This window comes from Podarcis filfolensis (genome assembly GCF_964270895.1).
Source record: "Podarcis filfolensis genome assembly, chromosome: 13".
NCBI lineage: Eukaryota > Metazoa > Chordata > Lepidosauria > Squamata > Lacertidae > Podarcis > Podarcis filfolensis.
The window spans coordinates 46203696-46217091 of NC_139615.1; the positions used below are offsets into that span (position 1 = coordinate 46203696).

Below are 13396 nucleotides of genomic sequence, written 5' to 3' on the forward strand. Positions count from 1 at the left end.
TAGAAGGGGAAGAAATGGAGGCAGTGAGAGATTTTACTTTCTTGGGCTCCATGATCACTGCAGATGGTGACAGCATTCATGAAATTAAAAGACGCCTGCTTCTTGGGAGAAAAGCGATGACAAACCTAGACAGCATCTTAAAAAGCAGAGACATCACCTTGCCGACAAAGGTCCGTATAGTTAAAGCCATGGTTTTCCCAGTAGTGATGTATGGAAGTGAGAGCTGGACCATAAAGAAGGCTGATCGCCGAAGAATTGATGCTTTTGACTTATGGTGCTGGAGGAGACTCTTGAGAGCCCCATGGACTGCAAGAAGATCAAACCTCTCCATTCTGAAGGAAATCAGCCCTGAGTGCTCACTGGAAGGACAGATCGTGAAGCTGAGGCTCCAATACTTTGGCCACCTCATGAGAAGAGAAGACTCCGTGGAAAAGACCCTGATGTTGGGAAAGATGGAGGGCACAAGAAGAAGGGGACGACAGAGGACAAGATGGTTGGACAGTGTTCTCGAAGCTACAAACATGAGTCTGACCAAACTGCGGGAGGCAGTGAAAGACAGAAGTGCCTGGCATGCTCTGGTCCAGGGGGTCACGAAGAGTCAGACATGACTAAACGACTAAACAATAACAATGCTTGCAAAGTTCAAGTGAAGGAAAGGAGGGGTGGAGAGAAAGAGAAAGAGAACTTTTATGTTTTGCTTGCCTGCTCGCTGATCACTCCTAGCGTCCCTACATTTGCAGCCTAAAACACACACTTTGGGAAGCAAAATGTTACAACTTTTGCTTGTGCACACTGGTTCTGTCTGTTTGAAAGATCAGGAAGGAAAGGAAAAGGAGCAGCTTTACTCTAAACCTTGCTGCCTTTTGAATTTGTAAGAAATTGAATGCAATTTAGAAGGTATCTTCAAGAGATTGTTGACCCTGTTCTTCCCAGTTGTTTGCCTAAAATCCAGCTGCTCTTCCCTCTGAGATGTAAAGTATACCTTCTTGTGGCTTGAGTGCATCAAATGTATCATTGGTGCAGATTTCTGATGGTGTGTGAGTGGTTTCTTCGCATCAATTCATATAGCTATTATTAAGGTGAAAGAACTGCAGTTAATTTTACCCTCAGGATCACTGCTATGTAATAGAGTTTCCCCAGGACAAAATACCCAAGCGCTGCATCCTGAAATCATACTAAAAAACCAGTTCATCAGGATGCAGAAACTCGCAGTGTTATCTTCTTGGAAGAACTTTCACAAGACCATTTTACAACATTTGTCTAGGAAGATCGCTGTATGGTGACTCAACTCAATAATGGTTGGATTGGGATAGAACTACAATTTATAAACAACACTACACACCTGCATACAGAGTCCTTAGTAACATTTAGCACAACACACCTTGGGTCCTGGTGTCATCACACTGTGAGTCTCACAGAGACCAGTCAGATGGTTATGGCCAGTGCTCCCCCCCCCAAAAAAATGTTTGGGGTACTTTACTTTTGACTCAAGAAAATCACCATTTTATAATTCAAATAGGGAAAAATAAATACAGCCATACCTCGGGTTACAGATGCTTCAGGTTGCGTTTTTTCAGGTTACGGATGCGCCAAAACCCAGAAGTACCAGAATGGGTTGCTTCCAGGTTTCGGCAGTCGCGCATGCGCAGAAGCGCTAAATCATGCTTTGTGCATGCGTGTGCGCAGATGCAGCTCTGTGGGTTGCGAACACGCCTCCCGCACGGACCACGTTCGCAACCCGAGCGTCCACTGTACAGTAAGTGGACAAAAGTACAAAGATTCACAAAATGTTTAGGGGTAAGCGTCCCCCTGTGTCCCCCCAGAAAAAAGCACTGGTTATGAGACACCAGAAAGCAGGGCCAGAGCTCAAAAGCACTCTCCCTTCCTGTGGTCTCCAGAAAGTGGCATTCAGGAGCATTGCTGTGGAAGCAGAGCAGAGCCATTGATAGTCTTCTCCTCCGTGAGTTTGTCCAATCCTCTTTTAAAGCCATCTAAGTTGGCAGCCAGGGACACGGGTGGCGCTGTGGGTTAAACCACAGAGCCTAGAACTTGCTGATCGGAACGTCGGCGGTTCGAATCCCTGTGATGGGGTGAGCTCCCGTTGCTCGGTCCCTGCTCCTGCCAACCTAGCAGTTCGAAAGCACGTCAAAGTGCAAGTAGATAAATAGGTACCGCTCTGGCGGGAAGGTAAACGGCGTTTCCGTGCGCTGCTCTGGTTCGCCAGAAGTGGCTTAGTCATGCTGGCCACATGACCCGGAAGCTGTACGCTGGCTCCCTCGGCCAGTAAAGTGAGATGAGTGCCGCAACCCCAGAGTCGGTCACAACTGGACCTAATGGTCAGGGGTCCCCTTACCTTTAAGTTGGCAGCCACCACTGTCTCCCAGGGGAACAAGTTCCATAGTTTAACTATGTGGTGTGTAGCCATTGATAGCCTCCATGAATTTGTCAAATCCCCTTCTGAGTTCAACACTACATCTTTGTAGCAAACGCCATCATTTATGCGCTGCGTGAAATACTTTCTCTTGACTGAATCTTCCAACATTCAACGTCATTGGATGACTTGGGGCTCTTATGATGAGAGAGGGAGGAAAACTCCTCTCTCTCCACACACACAAACGGACACGCCCCCTCAAATACGAGGCATAATTTTATATACCTCTGTGTTATATACCTTACTGTTTTTCCTAAGCTGAAAAGCCTCAAATGTTGCAAGCTTTCCTCCTAGGGGATCGCTCCAGCCCCTGTATCATTTTGTCTGCCCTTTCTTGCACCTTTTTCAGCTCTACGGTATCCTTTTTGAGGTGAAGCAATAAGAACTAGACATAATATTCCAAACGCATGTGTGTCTCTAACAGTTTAAACGTTGCATTTTCTTCCAAAGAATTCTAGGAACTGTAGTTTGGTGAAAATGCTAACAGTTCTCTTAGAGATTCTTAACCCCTCACTATTTTTCGCTCTATAAGACGCACCAGACCACAAGACGCACCTAGTTATTGGAAGAGGAAAACAAGAAAAAAAATATTCTGAATCTCAGAAGCCAGAACAGCAAGAGGGATCGCTGCGCAGTGAAAGCAGCAATCCCTCTTGCTGTTCTGGCTTCTGGGATAGCTGTGCAGCCTGCATTCGCTCCATAAGACGCACACACATTTCCCCTTACTTTTTAGGAGGGAAAAAGTGAGTCTTATAGAGCAAAAAAATACGGTAGTTACTTAATGTTCCCAGGGAATGACCATTAAAACAGTTTAAGCCTGTTCTGTTGGTATGCTTTTAGGCAATTTTCAGTCAACATTTCTTTAAGTACAGTGGTACCTCAGGTTACATATGCTTCAGGTTACATACGCTTCAGGTTACAGACTCCGCTAACCCAGAAATAGTGCTTCAGGTTAAGAACTTTGCTTCAGGATGAGAACAGAAATCGTGCTCAGGCAGCGCGGCGGCAGCAGGAGGCCCCATTAGCTAAAGTGGTGCTTCAGGTTAAGAACAGTTTCACGTTAAGAACGGACCTCCGGAACGAATTAAGTACTTAACCTGAGGTACCACTGTATTTCTTTTTTAAATGCGGCCAACATCTTTGAGTGGATGACAGATTTGCTGAATCTTATCCCTGAGAAGGAGCTTGCCTCAAAACATTACAGGAAGAAAAAATACAGCCTTCTTTCCGCACAGCTGATATTTCCTCTTCCCTTCTCTCTTGAATTGTTTTTACCCAATACAAGTCGCTTTTCTGCAGTGGCATATAGAGCAGAAATGGAATGTTAGTTCGGTGATTAACTGTATTATGTGAGTAAACGGTTGGTAACATTATATTGCCAAGAAAGGGTGATGGCATCCATCTTTACGATACATTATTTCGAGTGAGTTATTAAAGGGTGAGACAGCGTATTGCAGTGTTTGAAGAGGTGTGTCTCCAGACTAATTTAATTTGTATGTTTGGTGCAGCACAGGAAGAAAGGGCGGGTTTGGGGTGAGGAGAGGGAACGTGCAGCATGATACCCATTAAACAGCCAATAAGATAATGACTCGTGTGTAGATTTAGTCATAATATTTAATATAATAGTATGATGGCCAATGGTACAGAAATCCGCCTTTGGGAGTACATATTTGGAGCCATATTTTACACTCCATAAAATCAGAACTGTACTTTACTACGAGCTGGTTTCCATGACTTCCAGCAGAACATGTGAACTGTCTCCATGGGAATGCATTCTGCTGGTAGAAAGGTAAAGGTACAGGGACCCCTGACCGTTAGGTCCAGTCGCAGATGACTCTGGGGTTGTGGCGCTCATCTCGCTTTATTGGCCAAGGGAGCCGGCGTACAGCTTCCGGGTCATGTGGCCAGCATGACTAAGCCGCTTCTGGCAAACCAGAGCAGTGCACGGAAACGCCGTTTACCTTCCCACCAGAGCGGTACCTATTTATCTACTTGCACTTTGTGCTTTCAAACTGCTAGGTTGGCAGGAGCAGGGACCGAGCAATGGGAGCTCACCCCATCGTGAGGATTTGAACCGCCGACCTTCTGATCGGCAAGCCCTAGGCTCTGTGGTTTAACCCACAGCGCCACCCACATCCCTAAATAGAAGAAGAGTTTGGATTTGATATCCCGCTTTATCACTACCCTAAGGAGTCTCAACCTTAAATGCCAGAGAAGTTCTTTCTGAGATGATTTTGAGAGCTTATTTACACATAGACAAGGGGTAGGTGGGGCTTGTCAACCCAGGAAGGCAGCTCATCCAGGAGAAGGAAAACAGATCCTAAACCTCTGCTGCCTTGCGGGAAAACTTCAGGAGAAGAAAAGGCTAAGGAGTAAACCCTACACACATCTGGAGTGGAGTCTCTAAGACGGTTGGATGGCACCTTGTATGTCTCCTTCAGGCAACTTCTGCAGCCGAGCTGGTGCCAAACGTCTTGCTCTGCTTTCCTTTGGACTACACCAGAAAGGGTGTCAACTGGGCAGCCCAGGACCTTCATACAGTGGCCCAGGCCTGTGCTCTGGGGAGGTCACTTTGGTGCTGCTAATGCAGCGGTTTGACTTCTTCCCTGGAGGCACACTCCATTGTCTCTTGAGACAGATTGTAGTTGTTTAGTTGTTTACTCGTGTCCGACTCTTCATGACCCCATGGACCAGAGCACGCCAGGCTCTCCTGTCTTCCACTGCCTCCCGCAGTTTGGTCAAACTCATGTTGGTCTCTTCGAGAACACTGTCCCACCATCTCGTCCTCTGTCATCCCCTTCTCCTTGTGCCCTCCATCTTTCCCAACATCAGGGTCTTTTCCAGGGAGTCTTCTCTTCTCATGAGGTGGACAAAGTATTGGAGCCTCAGCTTCACGATCTGTCCTTCCAGTGAGCACTCAGGGCTGATTTCCTTAAGAATGGATACGTTTGTTCTTCTTGCAGTCCATGGGACTCTCCAGAGTCTCCTCCAGCACCAGAATTCAAAAGCAGACAGATAGATTGCAGACTTGAGACAGATAGATGCCAACAATTCGCACACGCAATTCATTATTTGGCATCCAGCCAATGTGCAGGGAACTGTCAACAGGTCTCATGTTCATAGCACATTTTTTATTCTAAGGATGCTAAAGCTGATTCCCAAGCACAAACTTTGCTCTCATAAGAAACATATTTATTCTATAAGGGGGAAAGCCCTGTTCATGGTTATTGATGAACGAAACTTGCCCATTCCGATTCAGAATGGAGTGGGTCTTTCTGAGGCTTTCTGGTCATTTCTTTGGGGAGAGGTCAGGCTTTTTCTGCCACTTCTACACAGCTCAAGAAGATTCAAGCTGGGGAGCCAGACCTCTCGTCTACCGGTTATGTCCTGCCTCATTTTCCTGTACAGTGGACTCCTGGATTGCGAACGTGATCCGTGCGGGAGGCACATTCACAACCCGCAGCGTTCGCAACCTGCAGCGCTGCGTCTGCGCACACACGGGTTGCGATCTGATGCGTCTGCGCATTCGCAAAGCGCGATTTGGTGGTTCTGCGCATGTGCGAGCGCCAAAACCTGGAAGTAACCTGTTCTGGTACTTCCGGGTTTGGCGCGGTGCGCAGCCCGAAAACACACAACCTGAAGTATCTGTAACCCGAGGTATGACTGTACTTAAAAACTTGTGATGAGTTGTGGGAGAGTTTCTGAGCTCTGAAACATTTGCAAGCTCTCTCAACTGCTAGTTTGCCTTCTTACCCTTGATAACTTTGGAGATGTGTGGGAATGGCGAAGAAGAAAAAATTACGTGAGAAGGCCAATACTGTGCCATGACAGGCTCACCTGGAATTTGGAAGGTGGGCTGGGCTCAATTCGTAATGGCTCAATGATTTGTTTCTGAACACCCCCGTTCTGAGGTTATACTCAATCAGTATTCTTGATGGGAAGGGTTACCTTGGTCCAATAAAAGCTTGTTGTTTCCTGTGTGTTTTCTTCTTTCCATTTTGCTTCATTGAAAATTGCCTCGGTGAGGGTGTGTAAACAGAAGCAGATGCATTTCTCCTCCTCCTACCTGAATCATCCAGCGCTGGCACAAATACAGTTTGTGGTTTCACAAATTTGCATGCTGCAACCACTTTGGGTGGGGTGAATAAGCCAAAACAGAGGAGGAGACGCAAGGAGACAGTCTTTAAGCGGAGTACTGTGCAAGCTTCATTAATTTCATTGGGGATTACTCATCGTCCTCACAAGTATATTGATACTGTCCAGCAGCAATTAGTGGGTTCCAGCTATTCTTTTCTATAACATTTAACCATGATGGGCATGAACAGGAAAAAAGTCATTGAAAAGGCTGCTATACCAAATCTGATAGTGATATGCAGAGATAGCTACCCACCCACCCTGGCAATGTGCTGATACATATTTGAGAAAGTTCAGTGCTCTAATGATGATAGATAAATGCTGCCCCAATGTGCTTATATATGGGAAGGAGAAATTGCTTGGTGGCCTAAATGTAAGATGATCTCTCAGGGAATATAAATTCAAGTCCTTTCTCTTACATTTGCTTTAGGAAATAATGTCATATGGTTTAGCTGTCCATCTGTCAAATGAATATAGCAAATAACTGTCCACTGTTTTATAGAAATTGTTGCTGTCTCCTTAGAAAGACTTGAGGCAAATTATTTATGGCTGGAATTTAAGGTAAAGGTAAAGGTACCCCTGCCCGTACGGGCCAGTCTTGACAGACTCTAGGGTTGTGCGCTCATCTCACTCTAGAAGCCGGGAGCCAGCGCTGTCCGGAGACACTTCCGGGTCACGTGGCCAGCGTGACGAAGCTGCTCCGGCGAACCGGCACCAGAGCAGCACATGGAAACGCCGTTTACCTTCCCGCTATAAAGCGGAACCTATTTATCTACTTGCAATTAAGGGTGCTTTCGAACTGCTAGGTGGGCAGGAGCTGGGACCGAACTGGAATTTACTGTGCATCAATAGGTGCATTGCCTTGTGTGCAATCCGTATGTTCTCTAAAATATGGTTACATGCTGTAGAATGCATCCAGATATACATAATTTAAGCAGTGAGCGTGCTGTGGAATTACACTGTTTTAGTCAGATATACAACCCTCTCTTCATCAGGGAAAAGCCATTCCTCTTGGCCAAATGTGAAGATGTGCACAGCAATGAGTTCATGTGACAGTCATGGAGGAACCTCACACCTCCCTTGAGCTGTTTGTTATCAGTTTAAAGGAACTTACCGGGATGTTTTAATTTAAAAACCAAATGATTACTAAGGTCAACTTACAAGATGCTTGGTGTGTATGTGTGCGTAGCAAAAAGGTGAACAGCCTGGGGAAAGGGTTAGATTGAACTAAGAGGAAATCAGCATTGGATTCAGAAGCATTGGGGGAAAGGGGACAGGGAGAATTTTTTCTGTCTCTGTCATAACACAAGAACCAGGTGCCATCAAATGATGCTGAATGCTCAGGACCGACAAAAGCACTTCTTCACACAGTATATAATAATAATAATAATAATAATAATAATAATAATAATAATAATAATTTATTATTTGTACCCCGCCCATCTGGCTGGGTTTCCCCAGCCACTCTGGGCGGCTTCCAACAAAGATGAAAAATACACTAAAATGTCACATATTAAAAACTTCCCTGAATGTCTTCTGAATGTCAGGTAGTTGTTTATCTCTTTGACATCTGATGGGAGGGCGTTCCACAGGGCGGGTGCCACTACCGAGAAGGCCCTCTGCCTGGTTCCCTGTAACTTGGCCTCTCGCAGTGAGGGAACCGCCAGAAGGCCCTCGGAGCTGGACTTCAGTGTCCGGGCAGAACGATGGGGGGGGAGACGCTCCTTCAGATATACTGGACTGAGGCCGTTTAGGGCTTTAAAGGTCAGCACCAACACTTTGAATTGTGCTCGGAAACGTACTGGGAGCCAATGTAGGTCTTTCAAGATATGGTCTCGGCGGCCGCTCCCAGTCACCAGTCTAGCTGCCGCATTCTGGATTAGTTGTAGTTTCCGGGTCACCTTCAAAGGTAGCCCCACATAGAGCGCATTGCAGTAGTCCAAGCAGGAGATAACCAGAGCATGCACCACTCTGGCGAGACAGTCTGCAGGCAGATAGGGTCTCAGCCTACGTACCAGATGGAGCTGGTAAACAGCTGCCCTGGATACAGATTTGACCTGTGCCTCCATGCACAGCTGTGAGTCCAAAATGACTCCCAGGCTGCGCACCTGGTCCTTCAGGGGCACAGTTACCCCATTCAGGGCCAGGGAATCCTCCACACCTGCCCGCCTCCTGTCCCCCAAAAACAGTACTTCTGTCTTGTCAGGATTCAACCTCAATCTGTTAGCCGCCATCCAACCTCCAACCGCCTCCAGGCACTCACACAGGACCTTCACCGCCTTCACTGGTTCTGATTTGAAAGAGAGGTAGAGCTGGGTATCATCCGCATACTGATGAACACCCAGCCCAAACCTCCTGATGATCTCTCCCAGTGGCTGCATGTAAATGTTGAAAAGCATGGGGGAGAGGACAGAACCCTGAGGCACCCCACAAGTGAGAGCCCAGGGGTCTGAACACTCATCCCCCACCACCACTTTCTGAACACGGCCCAGGAGGAAGGAGCGAAACCACTGTATGACAGTGCCCCCAGCTCCCAGCCCCTCAAGACGGTCCAGAAGGATGTTATGGTCGATTGTATCAAAGGCCGCTGAGAGATCCAGCAGAACTAGGAAACAACTCTCACCTTTGTCCCTAGCTCGCCGGAGATCATCAACCAGTGCGACCAAGGCAGTTTCAGTCCCATGATGAGGCCTGAATCCCGACTGGAAGGGATCCAAATGGTCCGCTTCTTCCAGGCGTGCCTGGAATTGTTCAGCAACCACTCGCTCAATCACCTTGCCCAAGAATGGAAGATTTGAGACTGGGCGATAATTGGCCATCGTGGCCGCATCTAAAGATGGTTTTTTAAGAAGCGGTTTAATAACCGCCTCTTTCAGCGGGTCTGGGAAGGCTCCCTTACGGAGGGAAGCATTCACCACCCCACGAAGCCCATCGCCCAGTCCTTCCCAGCTAGCTTTTATAAGCCAGGATGGGCAAGGATCCAGGAGACAGGTGGTTGGCTTCACTCGTCCAAGCAGCCTGTCCACATCCTCGGAGGTAACAGATTGGAATTGATCCCACACAACCTGACTAGACAGGACTCTAGCACTCTCCTGCCCTGGTGGGAAGTTGAAGTTAAACTATGGTGTTCTCTCCCACAAGATGCAATGAGATGTCTAGGGATTGTCCACGTGCTGGTCTGAGTGGTTTTGCCTTTGCCCTGCCACTTTCCCGTGAAAAGCCCACTTTTTAATGCTAAATCAGAACAAACAGCAGCCCACGATTGCTGTTTGTTCCGATTCAGCGCTAAAGAGTGGGTTTTTCGGGGGGGGGGAGTGGCTGGGCAAAAGGAGGTGTGGGTGAGGCCTGAGGGGTAAATTACAGTGCCCAGACTCTTTTGAAAGAGAGAGAAATGCTTTGAATATGCTGTAGAGGTGTAGTGTGGACACAGCCCATAAACCAATCAGTTAGTTTTTGTGTGTGCTTTGGTTCTCTTTCAGCCCAGACACAGGTGGAGTGATTGCACAAGTCGTGCTGATGTTTCTCTTCTCTTCCACTGATAACACGGCACTACGGATGGCAGTCGACAAGATTTTGCAGGAGAGGTTGAAGATATATCCTGGGTCTGCTCGCATCAACCTCCCCTCTTCCACCCTCACAGGCAAGTGCCTTGAGTTTTTTTTACCATTGATTGAGCTTTCTCTCCCAGGGCTTGTTATATTTATCATGTTGTATTCCTACTCAACCTTGCCAGCTTCGTTTTTGTTTTTGAGAACAAGTTTTGTGAGCTAAATGTACTGGGAACTGTAGGTCTTAATTTCAACCAAGTAACATATTTTCTATTTTAGGGATATCATATTGTGAATCATAGTTCTGATTGATTTTTAAATAAGTAATGCTACAGTGCTGATATATCTGATGGTAGATTGTCACTTAAAATACTTGTGTTCTCTCACTCACTTTTGATATTTTGGTTGGTCCTAATAGATTCTGGAGGGACGTGGGTGGCTCTGTGGGTTAAACCACAGAGCCTAGGACTTGCCGATCAGAAGATCGCGGTTCGAATCCCCGTGACGGGGTGAGCTCCCGTTGCTTGGTCCCAGCTCCTGCCAACCTAGCAGTTCGAAAGCATGTCAAAGTGCAAGTAGATAAATAGGTACCACTCTGGCAGGAAGGTAAACGGCATTTCCGTGTGCTGCTCTGGTTCGCCAGAAGCGGCTTAGTCATGCTGGCCACATGACCCGGAAGCTGTACGCCGGCTCCCTCAGCCAATAAAGCGAGATGAGCACTGCAACCCCAAAGTCGAACTTGACTGGACCTAATTGTCAGGGGTCCCTTTACCTTTACCTAATAGATTCTGGATTTTTTGTCAAACTTTGTGAAAGTGATTTTGCATAGTTAAGAACATACCCCTAATATTCTACTCAGGCCTTCCCCACGATCTGATTCTTCGCCCCTTAAGCTGATGGGTCCTTCTCTGGAATCAGACGCCTCTTGTGGATCTGACTCAATGGTCTGCAACCCACTGAGACCCTCCCCTTGGTCTTCCAGCGCTAACTCTCTGAGCTCCTTCCACTCTCCCCCCAGATCTAACCACCCCCTTCATGACACCTCCATGGGGCTCATGACAGTTCTAGTGCATAGTTCACTGAGGGCACCTGCTGAACCTTGCTATTGCCCCATAAATTTTAAAAATAAATTATATTTCTTACATTTTTCCTCCATCATGGAACCCAAGGCAGGGTACATACAGTTCCCATCCCTATAGGGATGGAATGAGCAGCTAATTTTAGCCTGCTTCCGTCTCACTGGTGCCCAGTCATAGGTCTGATCTGCCCTATGTTTTTGCATATATATATTTTAAAACAGGATGCATGAAAAATCCATAGTTAAATTGTATGCACTTTTACATAAAATACAGTGGTACCTTGGGTTACATACGCTTCAGGTTACAGACGCTTCAGGTTACAGACTCCGCTAACCCAGAAATAGTGCTTCAGGTTAAGAACTTTGCTTCAGGATGAGAACAGAAATTGTGTTCCGGCGGCGTGGCAGCAGCAGGAGGTCCCATTAGCTAAAGTGCTGCTTCAGGTTAAGAACAGTTTCAGGTTAAGAACGGACCTCCGGAACGAATTAAGTACTTAACCCGAGGTACCACTGTACAGATTTTTTTAAAAAATATAAAATATGCGCTTCTTAGTGTTTTCCATGCGTTCATCCGGGAATGCATGTTTTGTACACATATGCATGTGTGCACGTTTTCTGCATGAAATCTGTACTGCAATATTCAGAGAAGTATCTGATCCCACCCGTGAGCACCTTGGAATCCACAGGAGCAGCAAATCTAACTTCCATGGAATGCATCACACCCTGCTGCTCCTTGGCAGCTGCCCCCTTGCTGCCTCTACAGCAGCCTTTTGGTGAATAGAAGGTGTTTGTGGTCTCCTCCCATCCCTAGGGAGGAAGTGGCAGGGGCTGCCCTTTGGGGTCTCACGTAACAGTAAATGCAATATGTGATTTAATGTGGAACTATTAAATGTATAGTTGCTGCAGGCCCTCCTGCGCATAATTTTTTTTTTTAACCATGGTGGGCTGCAAGGAGGAGACTAACCCCCCCCCCCAGTATTTTTTGCAGTGGGAGCAAATGGTGCTAATAAGAGTTTTCCTCTCAATGTAAATAGCAGTGACGGGAGATTTTTGTCAGGATTCCAGCAGGAGGGGATGGTTTAAAGCAGGGGTTGGCAACCTAAGGCCCATGGGCCACCAGTGGACCACAGGGGTCATTTAACCGGCCCCTGAGCCACCCCAAACCGAGTCGCCCACTTGGCGAGTCCCCACACACTGCGCTAAACCAACATGGTGCGGGGACTCGCTTTTGCGGTGCTGGAAATTGTGTCTGCGCAGACGCCGGAAATTGCGGACACGGGATCCGGCCCATGGAGGGATCTCCATTGGAGTGAACCGGCCCAGGCAAGGTAAACCTTGCTGACCCCTGGTTTGAAGTCTCCCTTCCTGTTTGCCACATTCCAGGTCTTGCTCTTGTTCTGGAATACCTTATGCCATTTAGTTGCACTAAAACCCCATGCACATTAAATAGGGCCAGCTCACCCATGGGACAAGGTGAGGCAACCGCCTCAGGTGGCAATATCCACAGGGGCAGCAGATCCTGGTGTTGATTTTTCTCTCCCCCACCCCCCGTTCCTGCTGTAGAGCTTCGCTCACCCCTTCTCCCCTGGCGGGGAGGGAAGCACCATTTTGTGGTTTGCCTCCGGTGCCAAAATGTCTCGGGCCGGCCTTGACTTAAATGCATTAAAGCATTTCACATCAGCCTACTTTGATGCTAACCAATAATGGACTTAATTGCTCTAAGCGCTTATTAAACAATCAACGAAGGATGGTCTTAAGTCTTTGTGTTTACTTTCTAAATGGGTAAAAGAAGCTGGAGTTAAGCATGGCCAGTGCTGGCGTTTTCCAAAGCTGGATACAGTGGTACCTCGGGTTACATATGCTTCAGGTTACATACACTTCAGGTTACAGACTCCGCTAACCCAGAAATAACACCTTGGGTTACGAACTTTGCTTCAGGATGAGAACAGAATTCGTTCTCCAGCGGTGCGGTGGCAGCAGCAGGAGGCCCCATTAGCTAAAGTGGTGCTTCAGGTTAAGAACAGTTTCAGGTTAAGAACGGACCTCTGGAATGAATTAAGTACGTAACCAGAGGTACCACTGTACTTGCTAGGGCCAGGTGATCTGTAAAGGATCCTCTTGGCCAAGATCTCCACACTTTCACGTAACATAAAACCAAGGGGAAAGTGGGGCCTGAATCATGTCACTTGTCTATCCCATAGCTGT

The 13396-nt window shown here is 47.2% G+C and overlaps 1 protein-coding gene across 2 annotated transcripts in view; it reads left to right on the forward strand.

Annotated features, from left to right (window-relative positions):
* The window catches only part of LOC310747877 (transmembrane protease serine 11E-like), a 79243-nt gene that overhangs the window by 44844 nt on the left and 21003 nt on the right, over nt 1-13396 (forward strand). For both annotated transcript variants that reach the window (XR_014541024.1, XM_083583224.1), the window contains exon 5: nt 10045-10205. Coding sequence is in view for 1 of the 2 variants with exons in the window: in XM_083583224.1 (XP_083439350.1) it covers nt 10045-10205 (161 nt within the window). In the remaining variant the exon portion in view is untranslated. The remainder of the gene's footprint in view (nt 1-10044; nt 10206-13396) is intronic.